The sequence below is a fragment of the Pogona vitticeps genome, chromosome 14 (genome assembly GCF_051106095.1).
Source record: "Pogona vitticeps strain Pit_001003342236 chromosome 14, PviZW2.1, whole genome shotgun sequence".
Taxonomy (NCBI): domain Eukaryota; kingdom Metazoa; phylum Chordata; class Lepidosauria; order Squamata; family Agamidae; genus Pogona; species Pogona vitticeps.
Window position 1 is genome coordinate 1,364,712 of NC_135796.1, and position 19,615 is coordinate 1,384,326.

At 50.4% G+C, this 19,615-nt stretch overlaps 1 protein-coding gene across 2 annotated transcripts in view; it reads right to left on the reverse strand.

Moving 5' to 3' along the window:
* SCARF2 (scavenger receptor class F member 2) overlaps positions 1–18,881 on the reverse strand; it is a 43,521-nt gene extending 24,640 nt beyond the window's left edge. The window contains exons 1-5 of one of the 2 annotated variants that reach the window (XM_072983473.2): positions 17,770–18,881; positions 10,937–10,995; positions 3,957–4,058; positions 1,589–2,108; positions 13–231 (exon numbers count right to left, since the gene is read on the reverse strand). In XM_072983473.2, coding sequence (XP_072839574.2) covers positions 13–231; positions 1,589–2,108; positions 3,957–4,058; positions 10,937–10,995; positions 17,770–18,173 — 1,304 coding nt within the window. In that variant the 5' untranslated portion in view covers positions 18,174–18,881. Of the gene's footprint in view, positions 1–12; positions 232–1,588; positions 2,109–3,956; positions 4,059–5,320; positions 9,809–10,936; positions 10,996–17,769 lie in introns of those variants that run through there. The other variant, XM_072983474.2, reaches the window with a different exon arrangement.
* Positions 18,882–19,615: the final 734 nt, after the last annotated feature.

The following is a 19,615-nucleotide window of genomic DNA, read 5'->3' on the forward strand; positions in this document are numbered from 1 at the left end:
CCAGGTCCTCACCTGTCTCCGATCCAGCCGGGGTTGCAGTGCGAACACTTGCCGTTGATGTGGTTACAGGTGTGGCCGTCCTTGCATGGGGGGCAGATCTGCTCACACCCCTCACCGTAGAAGCCTGGGGTACAGATCTGGTCACACTTGGTGCCGTTCCAGCCGGGCTCGCACGCCAGGCATCGGCCGTCCACGATGGTGCAAGGCTGCAGCTCCTTGCACTGTCCACACCTGCAAAAACCACAGAGGGGCGTGGGGCCTCACTGGGGATCCTCGGGCGGTAGCCCTGGGAGGGAGCCCCATGGATCATCGCGCCCATCCTCCCAGCCACACAGGAAATCCAAAGCTACAATCTCTCCATTGTTTTTCAAAGTAAACACGTCAAGCTCCTTCAACTATTCCCCCACAAGGCTTGGTTTCCAGACCCTTTTCCATCTTGGCCATCATCCTCTGGATATGTTCCAGCTGCTTGATATCTTTCTTAAACTGGAGCTGCCAGAACTGGAGACGGGACTCCAGGCAAAGTCTGCCTAAAGAAGAATACCGTACTAGTAATGTTACTGCCTTTGATCTGGACGCTAGTGGTCTGTTGATGCAACTGAGTATTATATAAGCTTTCTCTGCTGCTGCATCACATTGTTGGCTCATGGTTTGCTTGTGGTCTATTAAGTCCACACTCCTCCATCCAGTTCACAGGTATTACTGCCAATCCTGCTGTCATACATTTGCTGGAATGATAGTGATAAAATCATCAAATGTAAGGGATCACCTATGCTTTCATTAAAGGCGAGCTCTTAGCAAGAACCCTGGTACTCACAAAGGGAGGCCTATGCTACAACTGAGCAGGGAGAGATGCTTCTGGTATAGCAAAATATGTAACATTATCTCCTGTGCTATGCATGTCTCTGCAATGAGAGTGTGCCAAGGAAGCCAGTGCTTACATCCCTAAGATTATTCCAATGACCATCCTGCTTTTAATTTCACGAGCCTTCACAACTATACCTTTTTTCAGTATTTGAAGCAGCACTCCTTCTAGATATGTTTCATCTAGCAATAACTTGATCCATCTTTAAAAGAACAGAGGACATAAAAGGAGACATCTAGCTCCATTCTTTCAAAACAAAGCAAGGCTGAAATGACTGAACTGAGAAGTTTGGCTAAACAACTTTGCTTGTAGCTTACTAACATTGCCTGCCTGCCTGCCTGCCTTCGCACTGGCACCAAGCTGTTTTCACTTTTATTTTTAGGAGATACACGGCAAGAAGGCTGATTCTTTGCTTCCCCTCCCATCCACCGCCCCATTCCACAAAGGTTCAAGAGAGCACACCATCTGAACCAATGCGGATGGATCAGGCAGAGAAAAGTAGAAGCCCTAGCAGCAGAGGGGAAAAAAACTATGGGTTTTCTTTTACATCATGTGATCAATAAGAAAATGTGAATCGGACCATCCCAATCCTATAGTATTTTGCCCTGTCCCCATCATCACCGTCTTGCTCTGGCGCCTCCCACTCCTATTCTAAAGCCGTGGGCATTTTCGGCTCGCCAAACATAGCAAAGTGGGGGGTTTCTGTCCAGGACTCCTCCTTACCGTCTCCGGCATCCCTGGCCGTAGAACCCTGCAGGGCAGGCCTCCCGGCAGAACTTGCCCCGGTAGCCCGGGTCGCAGGCGCAGGTCCCATCCACCTGGTTGCACTTCCCCATGTGGCACTGGCAGTAGCGGTCGCAGCGGGGGCCGAAGGTGCGCCCCCGGCACTGGCACCGCCCGGTGAACTGCTCGCAGGGGGAGTTGTTGCAGGCGCACTGGTTGTTGCAGCTCCGGCCCCACCAGCCCGGCTGGCAGTTGCAGGTCCCCGTCTGCTGGTCACACTGGGAGTTGAGGCTGCAGTAGCAGGTGCTGGCGCACTGGGGGCCCCACCAGTTCGGCTCGCAGGTGCACTTGCCCGTCTTCTGGTCGCACTTGCCGTGCTTGCACAGGCAGGCGTTCTCGCACTTGGGGCCCCAGCGGTTGGGGTTGCACGTGCATTGGCCCGTCACGTCCTCGCACTGGCCGTTGGGGTGGCACCGGCAGAGCTCCTTGCAGTCCGGGCCCCAGAACTGGCGGGGGCATTCTGTGGCGGGGACAGATTCCCGGGTCAGTACGTTGACACCGACTCCCGACACTCCAGACAATCAGGATTGGAAGGCGGCTCAAACTAGCGTTGAAACACAGCGCCCAATCTTGACCCGAGATGAGCAACTCCGACCGGAGCCCCTTGGATGCCCAGATCGCCTCTGCCTGCACTCATGTTGCACCCATGTATCTCCACCCCAAATAAACTTTCCCCGGGGGAAAAGGTAAACCCATAGACCTGGAAGCCAGTAAGAGCCATCATCCGTCTTTTCAAGAGGTCACGGCTCTCCCAGAGAGAACCACCGACCCTTCTCCTTGGCTAGCTAGGTCCCTAATGGGATTGTGTTTTTTTGTATGGAGGAATATTCAAACATACCTAGGCACCTGTAGTAAAATGTGATATAGGCCAATCCTACATTCATTATCCAATTAGTTACTGGGTAACTTACAGTGACGGTGGCTTGGCTTAAACCCTTGTTCTGCGTATATTTCAAGGTGATCCTTCTGTTATTTTGTTAAGCTGAGCGAGAGGCGTTTTTCAATGGATGGTTGTCCTTTACTGCTTTGAATTATGTTTTTGGTGTTGCTTTTGTTTACTGTTTTTTTTATTGCAATCTTTGCTTGATCCTTTTTAGTCTTTCTTTACTCCCTGTTGTTAGTTTTAAACTCTGTCTCTTACTCATCTAAGCTGCCTTGGACCTTTTGTTTTAAAAAGGAGAAAGGCGGGGTAAAAAGATTTTAAACAAACAAATAAATATTTGAAAACTAGAGGCAGGCTTTTGTCTGATTCCAGTTTTCTTCTGCTTTTTTGCATTTTTTTTGGGGGGGTGCCCATGACCTTCTGGAGTATCTGAGGGGCAAAACAAACAAACCAACCAACAAACAAAAAACCTCCCCCAGACCCACCCGAACCGTCTGCTCCTTTTGGAAACATTTGGGTTTCAACTTCTGAAGTGCGCAGACAGAAAGGAAGAGGCACCGTCCACACCCTGGAGGGTGAAGTGCTAAAATCCTGACTCTCGTTAGGAGACAAAACAAAACAAACAAAAAATTAAATAATTTTGAAAAACGGCAGTAGCCAGTTGTATTTGAGGAAGGACGGCCAAGAGGTCTGAGGATCAACTTCATTCACATTTATCACGGGCCACCCATGCCTGGTGGGTTTTCACTTTCGGAGAAAGTCTGCAGCGGAACTATGCTTAAACGGCACTTTTTCCTATTAAAACAAGGCACACATGAACCTTGTTTTAAAGTAGATTCATGTTTCTTATTTACCTCTTTCTCCTCCACCCCTCTCCCCTCATCTCTCCTTCCCCTTTTTATTCCCGCAACTCAACTCTGCAATAAAACTTTAGATCAGGGCAAAGGCTGGCTGTAGGCTGCTTGCCACGGTATTAGTCATTGTCCCGTAAAAAGGGTCCCCTAAAATAGGCTACTTCTTTCTTTCAAAAAAATCCTCACCAAGCCACCCCCCTTGTCTTCTAGAAGGCATGGGGGTGGGAGTAGAGTTTTGGCCCCACAAGCTGTTTGGATTTATTTAATTTTTTTTTTTGGAAAGGGGCTTCATTTCAAAACCAGACTTTGGGTCCTTTTCTTTGGGAAGGGGAGAAAAGTGCCCCCAGGGCCTAAAAGGAGAACAGGAGACCCCCCCCCATCCAAAAAACCCTCCACAAAACAAAGTTTATATCAAGCTCCGTGTGTGTCACCGGGAGCCGCCACCCGAAGTCCAAGAAGGGGAGATTTGCGCCTGTACTAATAAGGCAGCATCTTCTGGCCAGGGCAGCTTCGAAGCAGGTAGTCGCCAGGGGCGAGAAGGGGCCACCCCCAGGTGCGTGGTCGTACTCACTGGTCTCGCAGTTGGCGCCGAAGTAGCCGTGGCGACAGCGGCATTCGTTGGGTCTCACGCACACCTCGTTGTCTGCGCAGGTGAAGTTGCCTTCGCACACAGCTACGGGCGCGGGGGGGGGAAGAGAAGCATGGCATGAGAAAACAGTAAGCCCCATGGAGAAGCTGGTGAGAGGTGGGTGCCTAGCCCCACAGAAAGAAAAGGGAAGCCCCTCAAAAGAACGACAACTGGGCTGGAGGCGGCTGTGGGACGCCAGCACGTGACCTCAGGCTAGGGATCCATAAATATCCAGATATAATGAGTATACAGTGGACCTTCGACTTACAGACGGCTCCACTTACAGACTTTTTGAGTTACAGACTTCTCTGGCCGCAAAATTTAGGTTTGACTTGCAGCTGGAGAATCGACCTACAGACCAGAAAAAAACAAAAATGGAACAAAAATGGAACAAAAGCGGCCAGTTACGGGATTAATCGGTTTTCAATGCATTGTAAGTCAATGGAGCCTCGACCTACAGACTTTTCGATCTGCAGCCACCATTCCAATATGGATTAATTCCGTAAGTCGAGGGTCCACTGTACGTGAGTACTTAGGTGTGGAACGATTCTGGAGAAGAGGCTGCGGAGTCTTATCCAAGCTCACTCAAGGAGAGGCAGCCCTCGCCCCCTGGGGTCTACACACCATCCCATTCTCGAAATTCCAAACTTGAAATCCTTACACAGCCGTTCCGGGTCGGATCTTTGTGAATTCGCAGAGACGGGGCCATCATGAATGAGGGGAGTCTCCCCCAACCCAAAAGAAACAGCTTCTGGCACAACTGATTGTGGAAAGGAGGCAGAGAGGGAGGCGAGTAAAGGGGCCCAGAAGCAGGAGAAGACCAAACCAATGAAGGAACAGGAACACCACGAGCCAGGAAAATAAATCCTAAAACGCCGTGGCCCGCAGGATGCAAAATGAACCCGGCATTGGTGGAGCGCTGCTGTGCCCACTAGGCATCGCTGCCTTTCTCGAGTACCACCCCCGTGACATGGACATCGTTCTTCTGTGCTCTTGCTGGGATTTGCGGAAGGCTCACTGTTAGCTCACGTGGAATCCCCCCCCCCATCCACTGATGTGAGCGACGGCTCTTCGGACTTGCGCTCCAAGGCGGCTCATGAGTTCAGGTGGCGGTCCTTCGCCCCCTGCCTTGCTCCAAGTGCAGGCGCCCACTCCTCGGATTCCTGGCTTTTGTGCTGGGACTCAATGCTCGTGAGAAAGTTGGTTCCCGGAGAACTGAACCTCCACCCCCCGCCCCTGGATTGGCAGCATCAAGCTTCCTTCACGAGAGGCATTAGTAAACAGGGTGGGTGGTAGCTACCACTAACCAGGCATTCATGTGCACAGTTCCATGCGTGGGAACGGAAGCCAACAGTAAGCCCAGAGGTGGACACCAGAAAGAAATCTAGGAAAGCATAAACACAGTATTAGTACCGAAGGTTAGACAAGAGAGGGAAAACAAGGAGTTTCGAGCAGGGCTGTGAAATGTTACGGCTTTGGACTACAGATCCCAGCATCTGTAGTTCAAAGGCACAGAAATGCATACCTCTGGAAGTTACTCTTGCCCCTTGAGCAATGTTCAGGCGAAATTTTGGCAAAGTCACTCAAGGCATGGAAGTAAGGTGTTTCAGAAAGCTGCTGGTGCTTAAGTGGAAAACCTCAGGGTGTTAGTTTGTTATTCAGCTTTTAGAAGAACGTAAACGGGAACAGTGAAATTTCCATCTTAAAATCCAGCCCAAAGAGCTTCAGAACCGTGGGCCCAAAGGTTGATGAGGGGAATCTGGCTAGGGAGGAAGGGACCAGCCACAGGAAAGCAGTTTGGAGGGAAGAGTCAACCTGCTCAGGATAGTACGGAATCATGGATATGAAAACAGACTACTATATAAATTTTTTTTTAAAAAAAATTAGGTTGTGGATCGAGAGAGCGACCCACAAAGAAGTGCTAAGGTGAATGAATAAAGACGAAGAAATTTCAAGCACATAAAAAAAGATAGAATATTTTGGCCACCTAAAGAGAAATGGGGTTCAAAAAAGATTGCTACAGTTGAAGGGAAAATCTAGGGGGTAAGAAGCTGAGGAAGGAGAAGAGTGGCTTGAGACTGGTTGAGATATAGCGCAACATCAATGTTTAGAATGACCACCTCCAAAGGGAAAACCCCCGTTAGAAAATCCATAACTCGTTGCCTTTCCAGAGCAAAGTGTCCTTTTTTACATGACACTACCCATTGGACCCTACTTCCCCTTATGACAACAACACTCTTGCAAATACATGCACCGATCATTCTCTTCCTTCACCTCCCTCCTCAAAACCTATTTTCCTTCCAACGCCTTTGGCTTCCTGACACAGTTTCTCCTTCCCATCGTAAGGAGGCATCTTCAAACTGCTTGCATCGTTCATCCCCTGTTTAATTTTGCCCCTCGCCTGAAGCAACGCCTTGATTGCCAGACGAGGACTCTAGAGACCCAGGTTCACATGTGAGCCAAACCAATCTACGTGCCCTGCTGCAAGCACAGGTGAACTGGCTGATCTTCCAAAAAAAGAACTTCCTTTTTAAAATATGTACTATCAATAATGTTTTAAACTAAATGAAGTTTGTAAAAAAAAAAGGAAAAAAAGATTCGAAGAACCCATCCAGTGCTTCTGATTCTTGAAGTCCACGTGACAAAGAAGCAGCCATGACCTTATTCTCTTGTGCCCCAACTAAAAAAAATTCTCGGCCCCTGTTCTTGCCAAAAGTGCCATAAAATACCTCAAGCTCTTGTAGGGGCGACACAGAGAATAGTTTCGTTGGTTTTTGTTTTTGCTAGTTCATCGTTTGCTGCCCGTGCTTACGATGAGGTGGAGTAAGAGACCGGACCCCCAGCTCCTTGCTCATTTTCAGCAGGAGCAAACATCCTGGAGAACCCTCTCCCTCAGGATCAGGCCTGTCTGCCTCCTGCTTCCTTCCTCTGAACAAAGACCCCTCGAGATCTGTTCCCTGAAGCAGACGGTTCTGCTTCCCTCAAAACAAGGGCAATCGTTGCTCGCCTGGGTGGAATCTCGAACTGCGCTCGGCTTGAGGCCCTCCTTGGCTGGCTTTCGCTCACACGCAGAGGGCTCTGGAAGCCGAGCGTGGCTGCTGTTGATCAGCCCGGAGAAATATTCCTCCACAGGAAAGGAAGACGGCTCACGCCAACTGGAACGCTAGAGAGTTTAAGAGGCGGTCTAAAAATAGCTCCTCCGAGTTTCCCATCAGCCGTCGCCGCCGGACTCCTCCGACGCCCGAGAACATCCAGCTCTCGGCTTGCTTTCCTCTCTTCTGTGGAAAGGCCAACAATGGAGTCTCTGGCCGGAAACTTTGGGGACCGGGTTCCAGAGCTCAGGTGGCGGCAATGGCAAGCTTTTCAGTCCCAGACACACACACAAAAAACAGAGAGCCCCAGGCAAGTTGGTGGTCCCCGGTCCTGCCGTGGCCTGCCTAACGTGACCAAGCCAGAGCCGATCAAGGAGGAGGGAGGTGGGGAGTCCTGGCCCTGGGGCTGAATCCAGGCCACTGGTGGCCACATACAGCTTCCCAGGACTCCATCACCGGCTGGCTTCCTGACTTTTGCATACACCCCCCATTTTAAAAAGGTCAGAATCCTTCCTGGAGGATTTAGCAATAAGAGCTAAGCCAGGCTGCTGCTTTCTGTCCCACCTGCCGTGGGTTTGTGGCCCCTGAGAATTTTATTTCCTGGCTTCCTCGGAAGCCCAGCGGAGGACTCTTCCACAAACCTTGACCACTGCAGATGAGGGCGATGTGCCAAGTCTGGCACCGCCTTCGGACCAGCGGCCAGGATCCCAGGGTAGCCAGCCTGAAAGGCCGACGTTGCCTCTTTGGATTCCCTGACACCCATTTCATAGAATGTATCAATCCTCAAACGTGGGTCCCCAGATGTTCTTGGACTACAACTCCCAGAAGCCTTTGCCACTCGCTGTGCTGGCCAGGATTTCTGGGAGTTGCAGTCCACGAACCTCTGGGGACCCCAGGTTGGGAACCACCGGTCTTCTGGATGGAGAAGAGTCAGCCTCGGTACCAGGCGCAGAACCCCCCAGCCCCTGGGAGCCCCTGGGAAACTTGCTCAGAAAATCCTCCATCCCCCAATATTCCTACCAAGCCCTGACTGCCCTCTTCAGCCAGATCTTCAGAAACCATGAGGACCAGAAACTTGATTTAAAAACAAAAACGAAATCCACACCGCCTAACACCAGCCACCCACAAAACAGACCAGCTAGCCATGCTGAATTCTGCAGGGGTCTTGCGCTCCGAGGAAAACACACCACCAGACACATACTTCTGATTCCCCCTCCCCCCCTTTAAATCTTCCCTCCGTTCCGCCAAAACCTATCATTCCAAAAGAATCCCAGCTCCGGCAGCAAAATCCCAGAAAGAGAGATATAATTATTGCGAAGCAATTTTACTATTGGGTTAACTTGGCTGCCAGATAAAACACGCCGAGAGGCTACGAACAGCTGGGGGTTCTGGGGAGCTCAGCTTTACCGTTCTTTCCAAAAATCCCAGAATAGCCTCCACATTGCGTGGTCAAAACTCAGACGCACTCCCTGCACAGGCTGACATTCGCCTTGTGTACGTTTGCTAGCTTTTTCAGGTCCCAGCGTAAGGCCTCTTCCCACTCACTTTAAATCTCATGTGTAAGCTTCTTGGGGCAGACACCCTGTTTTTCCTTTATCCTCCTTTATATTCTACTTCATGTTACTGTTTTCGGCAGATGTCATGACAGGCCTCTGAAAGAAACGGGGGTGTCTCAGCAGTTGATGCTCGTGTTGTGTGCCTTGTATTGTGCACAAGAAGCCACTGTGAGGACAGAATAGGGAGAGACAGAGGGGTTTCCTACAGCAGAGGTCCCCAAACCTCCGGTCTGCGGCCCGTTGCTGGTCCATGGCCTGAACGGGACCAGGCTGCACAGAGAGACCTCCCCCCCATGCACTCCCCCCCTGCACAGCCCATTTGCACCTGTGCATAAGTGCCGGCACAAATGCTCTGCCACCCTTTGCGCATGTGCATGAGTGCGTGGGGGGGGTGCCCCACCTTCCCCAGCCAGTCCGCGGGGCTAAAAAGGCTGGGGACTGCTGTCCTATAGGCAAAGGTGTCAAATAAGGGAGCCTTTTATCTCTTGCCTGTTCAATCTGTGTGCAGAACCTATCCTATAGAAAAGCTGGACTAGGTTCAGATGAAGGTGGAGTGAAAAATCAGTGGAAGGAACGTGGGTCATTTGAGATATGCAGGTGGCATCATCTTCCTGGCAGAAAAGCAGTAATGACTCAAAACGACTTTTCGTTAAAGTCAAAGAAGGAAGTGCCGAAGCAGGACTGCAGTTGAACATCAAGAACACCACAATCACGGCTACAGAAGAACTACACAACTTCAGAATTAACAATGAAAGAATTAGACAAGATCCTCAAGTGTAAGAAAGTGCCAAGACCAAGATAATCCACATTCTTGTGTTTCTAGTCACCATGTATGGGTGGAAAGCGGAACCAGTAAAGAAAGCTGACTGGGAAAAAATGGATTCATTTGAAATATTGTGCTGGGGATCTGTGGATACCCTGAGTTGCCAGAAAGAGGAACGTGTGAGTCCTGGATCAAATCAAGACTGAATTGTCTCTGCAGGCAAAAAGTTGAGGCTGTCCTGCTTTGGGCACATCATGAAAAGGCACAATTCTCTAGAAAAGACAATAATGCTGGGAAAAGTTGAAGGCAGCAGGAAAAGAGGAGGACCAAATACATACAAGACAATCTGACTCCCTCAAGGAAGCCACAGGCTTGCTCTACAAGAGCTGAGCAGGGCAGTGGAGGACAAGGGCATGTTGGAGATTGGTCATACATGAGGGTGACTTGGCAGCACATAGCAACAAGAAAACATGATATAAAATCAAGCCAAATAATACACATGTGCATTATTCCGCTTTATTTTATATCATGTTTTCTTGTTGCTATGTGCTTGTACAGTGTAATGGTCCCTCCCTCCTTTTTCTGAGCATGCTTTGCATGCATAATTCCAAACCAAATTCGAAAAGTTGCTTTTTTACTTTGATTCCATGATCTGCATTTCTAATTCATATATGTGTGGTTTTCCTATTTGCGCTTCCAATATTTCTACAGCGCCAGCTCTGTGGATTTTTGGTTTTTGCTTTGCATTAGTGGGGGATGTTCAAGCTGATGTGGAGAGTCGCCTTGAGCAGGATGTAAAGTGCTTTCTGTTACCGCTGAATCAGCAGCGTGGGCTAGTGGTTAGTGGGAGATGCAGGTTGAAGCCTCTGCTCAGCCATGAAAGTCCCTTTTCTCCAATCCCTTTCTCTCAAAGTGGTCTACCTTACAGGGTTGGTATGAAAATAAGACCTGAGGGAGGGGGGTGATCCATGGATGCCCATACAGGCAGACAGAAATCATGGCCGCAAAGCTACAGAGATGAGGTTATTTTAATGTTTTTAAAAAAACAAGCTGTGTGAGTTCTTAATTCTATTTGGGTGTTTACAAATCACAGTCTACTTTATTGTCACGTGCTGCAAAAGTGTCCCGGATAAAGGGATGGACTGTGATCCTGGAGAACAGGGTTCGAATCTCCACTTGGCCATTGGAGCGGGTAAAACCATTCCTTCAGTATCTCGTTTACCCGGAGACCCCTGTTAGGGTCGTTATGGGTCAGTTCCGGCTTGACCGCCCCAAATGGATGCACACAGACCTGGGAGGGCATGTGAGGTGCCCAGGGAATGGGTGTACCAAGGCCACTCATCCCCCCCAGTGAGTTTCCACGGCAAAGCAAGGCGTTGAACCACCCAAGAGGGGCTAACAAGGATCCAGAAGGAAAAGCCCACCTTCTCCCCACAAGGAGAGGCAACAGAAAGAAAAAAAGCAGAGTCCTCTTCGAAAAGGGAGGAAGGAAAGGAAGAAGCAACGTCTTACCTATCAAACACTCCTCGCCCTGTTGCCTCCATCCTGGGCAGCAGACAAACCCAGCGGAACTGCAGGAGGAAAGACATAAAGGAGGGCATTAGGAATAGTTTGCTCCGATGAACCAGAAAAGGGTCCTGTGTTCAAATTTCACCTCTGCCTGAAACTCACGCGGTTGCTGCATGTATTCTAAATCAAGCCACAACCTCTGTATCTGTGAACAGGTTGGTATTCATATCCCCTAGCAGACCTAAATGTTTGGCCCCCTCCCCACAAAGCCTGGGCCCCCCTTTGCAACCAGCAATGAGGTCTTGGCGACCGCTGTTATCTTCTCCAATGGGGCTAAAATGATTTCTGCCTCTCCCCCTGGGATTAGCACAGCTGAAGCATCAGCTTCATTAGTTTCATAGCAGACCTGCCCCTGACTACAGGCCTACCTTATAGGGATGGTGTGCAGATTTCCAAACACATATGTCTCGTTTGCTAAACATTCCAAGAGTGGCATAAAAGTTCTTTTTTTTTTGGTCTTTCTACCTCCACAGGAGAAGATCATTCCCTGAGAGCAGATTCTAAATATCAGAGACAGGAATCCCTGTCAGCTGTAGAAATGCGTCTGGGCCACTCCAGCATCGTTAAAACCTCTGACTGGCCATTCAGAAACCCCTCCTTAGCATGTACAGCAATGACAGTAAATAGCAACACATGTAAGAATAGTTCTTAAATTCATTGTATTAATGTCTATCTTAGATTCGTATTAGTTTGTTTCGCTTTGCACCTATATGTATTTCCAAGTTTTGGTTCCTTTATAATTCATCTTTCTTCCAAAACTGAGATTCGACATATAATAACATCACCCTATAACCAGTCACTTTGGAGTAACTAGACCTGTAATGAGTAGTTCCAAAATTGCTTTTTAGTTGTAACAGGTAGTGACTCTGAAAAGTCACTTTTCAAGGGTATGTTGAGACATTTTTTCCATGCTTTGCCAGTCCTAAGTTGCAAGGGAAGTGGTCTTTAGTTCTGCCTTCTGTATTTTTACAGTAGAAGTATTTTCAAGATGCAATATCAAAATCAGCCATTAGGGGGAAGCAGAGAGTATTTCCCGGTAATTTTCTGCCCAGTTGATAAGGTCAGCACATTCACAACAGGCAGTGTACTGAATTACTTTAGCATCAATAAAAGTAATCTAGCTGCTAAGAAGTAGCAAATAACACAGTGAATTTGTCTTAAAATGTAATGCTCCAAGCTGTGAACTCTACAATATAAGCCATAGTTTGCCTGATCGCGGTGCGAAAACACAGGGCATATATGTTTCCTTCTCTACAGAAATACCAGCTCATTCTCCTTGTTGGTGGATATGTCCCTTTCTTCTAGAAATTTCAACCCATCAAGGATGTGGCTCACCTTGGAATAGGAGTGTGGGCTGATGGTCATTAAGATTTTTTGGCTGTTTCTATTTAATCATATCCCGTTATTATAATTTACGGGGGAAGGGTTGTATCTGATTTTGAATGCCTTGTGAGCTGGGGTGAAAACGGGATGCACATGGTATAAATTTTAAAAAACCCCAATAGTTTGGGCCGCATAGATGCAAGATCAATGCAAGGCGAAAAGGGGGAGATGTGGGGTGAGCACAACTGTGCATCTCGCCCCCACCCCACAGTATTTCCCTCCCTACATTGCGAAAAAGGACTTGCTTTCAAAGACAAGCCCAGCTCCGGGGCTGAAGCTTGTTTGGACCCATAAAGTGTCCCTCTTAGGAAACACACGCCAGCTGTAATTTGAGCGAGGGGCTTCCGAGGCCCCCGCCAGTTCTCTGAATGGCGCCATTATCCAAAAGCAGAGAGGCCGCAGTCACGCGGGAAGACGAGGCAGCCAGTTGCCAGAGCTTTTTTCCTGGGGAGCGGGGCAGGGGGGGGAAGACATGGTCTATCACGGTGGCTCTCCGGTTCTACGGCCTCTCAGTCCATCCCTTCCCAGGAGAAAGACAACCTCCGAGCATCATTACTGTGCACCGGAGGGATCTGTATTTAAAAAACACGAAACAGTTGGAAAAATCTAAAACTGCAAACTTTTGCAGTAAGTTAGTAAGCTAGCTTCCTTGCTCCCTGTCTCAACTGGAGGTTCTTTTAGCCTTGCCTCAATCATTTCTGGATAATTAATAGCCTCTTTTCAGGGGTTTCCAGGCAGAGAATACTTAGAAGTGGTTTCCCCTCTTCCCTTCTTCTGGAAGCACCCTGAGACTGTGTGCAGCTGGCCCAAGGCCACCCAGGCTGGCTCTTCTTCAGGAGGCACAAGTGGGGAATCGAACTCCCAACCTAGCTTTAATAATCATGTGCTGTCAATTCTGATTTATGGCTACCCTTTCAGGGGCTTTGGAGGTAGATAGTCCTGAGAAGTCGTTTCCCATCCCCTTCTTCTGGGGACATCCTAGGACTGTGCAGCTTGCCCAAGGTTACCCAGGCTGGCTCTTCTCCCAGGAAACACAGTGGGGGGAATTAAACTCTCCCGCCAGATACCTAAACCACCGACTATCAGGCAAAACCTAAAGAAACAAAGCAAAACAAAAACCACCGAGCTCATTGAATCCACATGGACTAGAAGCTTACTATTTTGTTTTTAAAGGCATGTGTGCAGGGGAAGCTAAATTCCTCAGTGAAAAGCCACTATCTGCAGATTTTCTGCCCCCACTGCTTTCTGTAGCCTTGTCGATGTTTTTCCTTCAAAAATGTCTGTGCAAAACCACAGTCGTCCCATTTCATGGCAGTTCAACAAACAGAACAAGAATCACAACACCCGAACGAAATGGTCACGACCACCGGCTAACAGGTTAATTTAAAACATTCCACCAAGTGGCAGTGTAAACAATACAACTAGACAAGCCAACACCAAGCACCCCCCCCCCCAATTTTTTTTCATTCAAAGGTTAGGGGTGGGAGAGGAGAACAAGGAAAACTGAATGTAACTTATTCTCTACGAAGTTCCAAAGCAAGGTGGGAGCCACAGAAATGGCCCAGATAGAAATCAGAAATGTGTCACTTTTCCAAGGCAGTGGAAGGGGAAACGGCAAACAGGGGTGTGGGATCTTAGTGAAACATCAGTTTTATTTTGCTTAAAATCCATCCATACGTCCCAAGAAAATCTAAGGTTAAGGAAGGCCTTTACTGGACCGTTAAAAAGTTACAGCCAAGATGAGGTTTTGAGTTGTCTAGAAGTCTTCGTGGGCAAAGATGGCCTAAAACCTAAGGGGAAAGCAATCATTTTGGACAAATAGGACCGAGTTTTCAGAGAATCATAGAATAATGGAGTTGGAAGGAGCCTAGAAGGCCATCAAATCCAACCACCTCCTCAGTGCAGGAAGCAAATCAAAGGATATCTGCCAGGTGGTGGTCCAAATTTTCTTGAAGGCCTCCAGCGTTGGAACGCTCACCACCTTCCAAAGTCATGGGTTCTGTTGTCATACTGCTCTAACAGTTAAGAAGGCTTTCTTGATATTCAACTGAAATCTGGCTTCCTGCAGCTTGAGCCCATTGTTGCATCTCCTGCACTTTGGGATGAACGAGAACAGATCCTGCCCCTCCTCTTTATGAGAGCCTTTTAAGTCTTTGAAGAGTGCTATCCTATCACCCCTCAGTCTTCTTTCCTCAAGGCTAAACATCCCCAGTTCTTTCAGTCTTTCCTCCCAGGGCTGGGTTTCCCTTTGAAGACTCCTGGACAACTCAAACACACGCCTTCTTTGTAACTCATGAGCAAGGTGATAAAGGTTCTGCCCAATCCTGGATTTTCCGTTTCGAGCCTTTGTTGATTTCCTTGCAACGGCTCAGCTTGGCTGACCTCTTGGATACAAGGAAACAGTCCGTATGTAATCGGGACCTACACCATTCTAAGGCTCAACAAGCCAAAACCAGCATCTTGAAACAGGAAGCAAATAGAGAACAAGCACCTTTGCTCCACATTTACAAATAAAGACTTAGGAGGCCTCAGAGTTTAAATCTTATTATATCTGATCACCCCCAGGAATGAGATATATGCAGTAAGTACGACTTGTCAAGGGTGGCTGGACAACCTCTAGGCTTAATGAGCTCTACTGTTATTGGGACACCTAGAACCTTCAGTTATTGGGACACCTAGAACATCCAGCCAAGGAGATCCCTTTGGGTTCTGAACTGACACCCTGTAGTCTTTCCACAGAAAAAGTCATCCCCACCAGGCTTCCTGTTTGGTGAAAACAGTCTTGTTTGTCAATTTTGATCCACCAGGAATGGTTGTGGTTGGTGTTCTGAAGAGAAGAGTTATGTTGCTCCCACAGGCTATCCTAACGAGGTTCTACCATGAGATGCCAGCATGTTGGAAAAAAGAAAAGAGAAAAAAAACAAGAGGGAAGAAGCAAAATATTGTGGCCTTTTGAAAACCGACTGATTTTGGCATGAGTTTTCATAGATCAAAATCCACTTTGGATCTTATTTCGATTTATATGAGTTGATCTTAGGTTTCCTACTGCCATCACTCACAACCTGGGGTATGTGAGTTGTGCAGGAGTTTTTGCAACATGCATGCTGCCTTTAGTAGGTTGCATGCTGCCTTCAGTAGATTTGGCTGGGGGGCACCTTTTCTGAGGTGGGCTGACTGTCAATTTATCCAGCACTAACCAATAATTCCCTCTTGCTTCTGAATTCAGAGCCCTGCCTCTCTGCTTAACGTTCTCTCTTTAGTCTGTTGGAAGCACTGAGACTGTTGGTGTCTGTTTGCTGACAGCAGTCATGTTTCTCAGTTTGCTGTTTGATCTGCTGATCTGTAAGTAGTGAACCCTTTTCTACTTTCTCTTACAAATATACCAGGGTGAGTTATTGAGACTGTGCCAGTTGATGAGAAAAAAAGGAGCGGTCTACCCTGAGGGAAACTTGAAGCTATTCTGCTCTGTAAATCCCTGTTCTTCTGCTGTTGCAGCTAGAGGAGTTTAACCAAAAAAATCCAGCATTCTGCAACAAGTTGCACATTTTGGATGTTTGAAGAGGTGTTTTTTCTCCTCCTGGCCCGATTCTTTAAGCCACCATGAATCTGAGTGGATTTAAGCCCAAAGTGAAGCTCTTGGCTAGATGGTGACACCAAATGAGCGAGTTATCTCCAAAGAGGCTTTGGCGCTGCTGGCCTCGAAAATCCTAAACCGCATTCCACTGTTTTTCCCCAACCCCAAAAAACCATTTATACATTTTCTCCATCACAAAACAGATTCTGTCTCGGTAGGAAAAACATGGTCCAGAGCACTTGGGGGGGGGGGGGAGAGGCCTCATCCAGAAATTCCTCAGCAGCAGCGGCGGCAAAAAACCCTCTCCTCTAGTAGAGCTCTCTCGTTTGCAAGGCCTTAAATCAAAAACAGATGTATCGTCTCTTTCCATTGGGTTTTAAGTTACATTTGGAAGGAGGCGGGAGGGTGTTCGGAGGGGGGGCCTTGGGTTCTTCTTTGAACCTCGTGGAAAAAAATGGGGGGGGGGAAGAACCCCAGGCGAGAAAGGAGGGGGGGGTCCCTCGAAAAATCACAGCACACTTTACAGCCCGCATGGCTGCAGAGAAAGTTGCGATCCTCAGCACAAGGCGGCTGTTAGGAAGGCGGTGAGGGCAGGAAGCCTGCATCTTGAAATGGTTAAGTCGAGGATGGGGTTAAAGGCTCTAAAAGTGGTTTTTGCTGAAGAAAGAAAGAGAGAGAGAGAGGAAGCCAGAGGCATCCACGGCTTACTCCTGCCGGCCCCTCCCCCCCTAGCTTTTAAATGCAGGGTTTCAAGAAAAGTTACAAGGAAGAGTCGCTGCCTACTCATGGATACTGCAGGGTTTCCCCATGCGCCCCCCTCCAAGTGAATCCACTGCCCCCCCACTCCCCAGCCTTGAAGCCAATTGAGATGGGAGAGCAGCTAAAGAAGGGGGGGGGGAGCTCCGGACGAGTTCTCAAGGGGTAACCCCCTGGCAGAGGAAAGAGGGCTCCAGCCTGGGAGGTCTCCGGGCACAGAGGGGAGGGAGCCCAGGGGAGGGGGCAGCGAGCCCTGCAGACCCTCTCCATCGAGAAAGACGTGGCCCTGTCCAGCAGAAGGGGGCAGCCCAAACAAAGGGGGCGGGGGCCGGGGGAGCTGCGGGGTTTTTCTTTCCAAAGGGGTAGATATAAAGGGAACCATAGGAGCACAACTCACACCCGCCGCTGGGTCACGCCAGTCCCGTGCATCGGAATGTGCGCGTTAAAGTCATACATAAACGCCGGGTGCGCCCCTTCCTCCCGCCGGGCAGACACCCGGGAGAGTAACGGGGAGCAACGGGTCTCTCTGGCCTCTGCCCTTCGAAATGTCGCCAGCAAGTGTCAGCAGGAGCCCAGGGGCCACCTCGGCGACCCTCCTGGGGCGGTGGGAGGGGGGGTCCCCCGCCCCCGAAAAAAAAAAAGAAAACTTTCCAGAGATCTTGTTCTGGAGATGCAGGGCTGAGCTTCAGTCCGCTCGCCTTCGTCCCTCTTGCCCATCTCACGCCAGTCTTGCTCCAAAGCGAGCAGGATGGGACCCGTTGGGACAAGGAGGCGGCCCCTGGCTCCTTCTGGGCATCCCTCCCGGAGGGGGAGCATGGAGGGACCCCCGAGAGCGCATCTCCAAAGCGCGCGCCGAGGGCCCGCGGAGGAAGCCGCAGAGTTTTCGCAGGGCTTCAAAGCGGGAGGGGTTCAAGGCAGGGACCCGTCCGGGCGGGTGTGTGGGTACTGGAGTGGGGGGGGGAAATGCCAGCCCCTTACCCCCCCCCCCAAGGCGCAGGACCCAGGGCTGCGGCGCGCTCCGAGGCGCCGTCCGTGCGCCCTGCCTGGACCGGCTCGCTCTTACCCGGGCGCGGCGCAGACGTTCCTCCCTCGAGGGTTGAGATCCTGGGCTCTCCCGGGGCCGAGCTGGAGCGCCAGCAGGAGCAGCCAGAGGAGCCGACGCTCCGGGACAGGCGGGGAGCGCGCCGTCGCCAAATCATCCTCCTCCTCCTCGGCTCCCTCGCCTTCGCCGCCGCCTCTGCGCCGGGCCTTCCGTCGGCGCTCCATGCGCTCCGGCCACTGCTCCTCTCCGGCCCTGCCCGGGCAGCCTGGCTGGGCAGCGGCGGCTCGGCTGGGCAGCTGCCTGGTGGAGCCCGGGCGGAAGCTGCACTGGGAGCCCCGGCGCTGCTCCTGCTCCTGCCGCCGCCTCCCCCTCGCCCCTCGCGGCGGCCGCAGGAGGGGCGGCCGGCCAGCCAGGAAATGCCGCATTGGTTCCCCTCCTCCGCCCGCCTCGCCTCGCCTCGCCTCAGCCCCGGCCGGGCGGCAAAGGGGGACAGCCAGACCGAGGCCGCCGCCTCGTTGGCCAGCCCCGGGCCGGTCCCGCTCCGGGGAAGGGGAACCACCGAAGGCACGGGCGGGAGAGAGGATGCTGAGCGAGCGCTAAGAAGCGGCGGCGGCGGCTTCTGCTGCGGAGGGGGAGGGAGTGGGGAGCTTTCCCCTCCTCCTCCTCCGCCAAAAAAGAGGGGGGATCCGTCACCCTAATAAAATAAAAATAAAATGCACGCAGAAGTTCTTCCCCACCCAAAAACGCTAAGGAGGACTCCGGTTTCCAGAAAAAAGCCCTGCCTTGCTTTATGGGGCGACGCTTTCTCGCCCATCAAAAAGCAAACAGCAAAGCGTGCTGCTTATATACCGCCCCACAGTGCTTCAAGCTCTCGACCATCGGGCGCCGGGATTCTCCTGAACTTGCTCTCCATCATCATAGGCAGCGTCCAGGATCCCAATCCTCCTCCTCCTGGCCTCCTTCTCTAGGACGATGGACCCAGGACAGTCTGTCACTCTGGAGAGGTCCTGCTTGGCTGGAGGGTTGGGATGGATGACCCTTGGAGCCCCTTCTGGCTGCCCAGGCCTGTGGTTCCATGAAACGGAGAAAGGCCGTCCCTAAAGGAGGCCCCTGGAGGGGAGCAAAAGCCCCAGCCTCTGGACAGGCCAACCCTCGGAAGTTGGCCCTTCTTGAGCTCAACTGGCTTTACGCCCTACTAGTTTATTCTCCGGGCTGCCTCCCCTCACACCCTTTTTTTTCTGGATGAAAATAGGAGGCTGACCCTCCAAATGATGCCATTTAGAAGGAACAGTGAACGTCCCTCGCATCTTTACTTGGAAGGAGACCTGGGTTGGCTGTTCTTACCCCGCCATCAAGAGGATTCTCACGGATGGTGGCCCTTGGAGGGAATGACCTCCAAAATGTCCGGTCCTCGGCCATCCTGAGCGGCTCTTACAAACTCAACCCTGTGGCTTCCTTTTGGGGGGTCAATCCATCTCATATTTCACCTTCCTCTTTTCCTGCTGCCTTCCACCTCTCCCAGCCTTCCAAAGAATCCTGCCTTCTCAGGATGTGCCTGAAGCAGGACAGCCTCAGCTTCAACATTTTGGCCTCCAGAGACAGTTCAGGCTTGATTTGATCGAGGACCCCCCTGTTCGTCTCTCTGGCAGTCCGGGGTTATCTGCAAAGCTCTCCTCCAGCACCATATGTCAAACAAATCATCCGTCGGCTTTCTTTCCTGTCCAGCTCTCACACCTGTACATCATGATAAGACAAGAATGTGGGGACAGATCCTTACAGATCCTTGATGATCTTTTCTAATCCTTTCATTGCTGCGCTTCAGAGTCTTCTTTTGATTTCCATGCATTCTCTATTCGGATTGATGGCT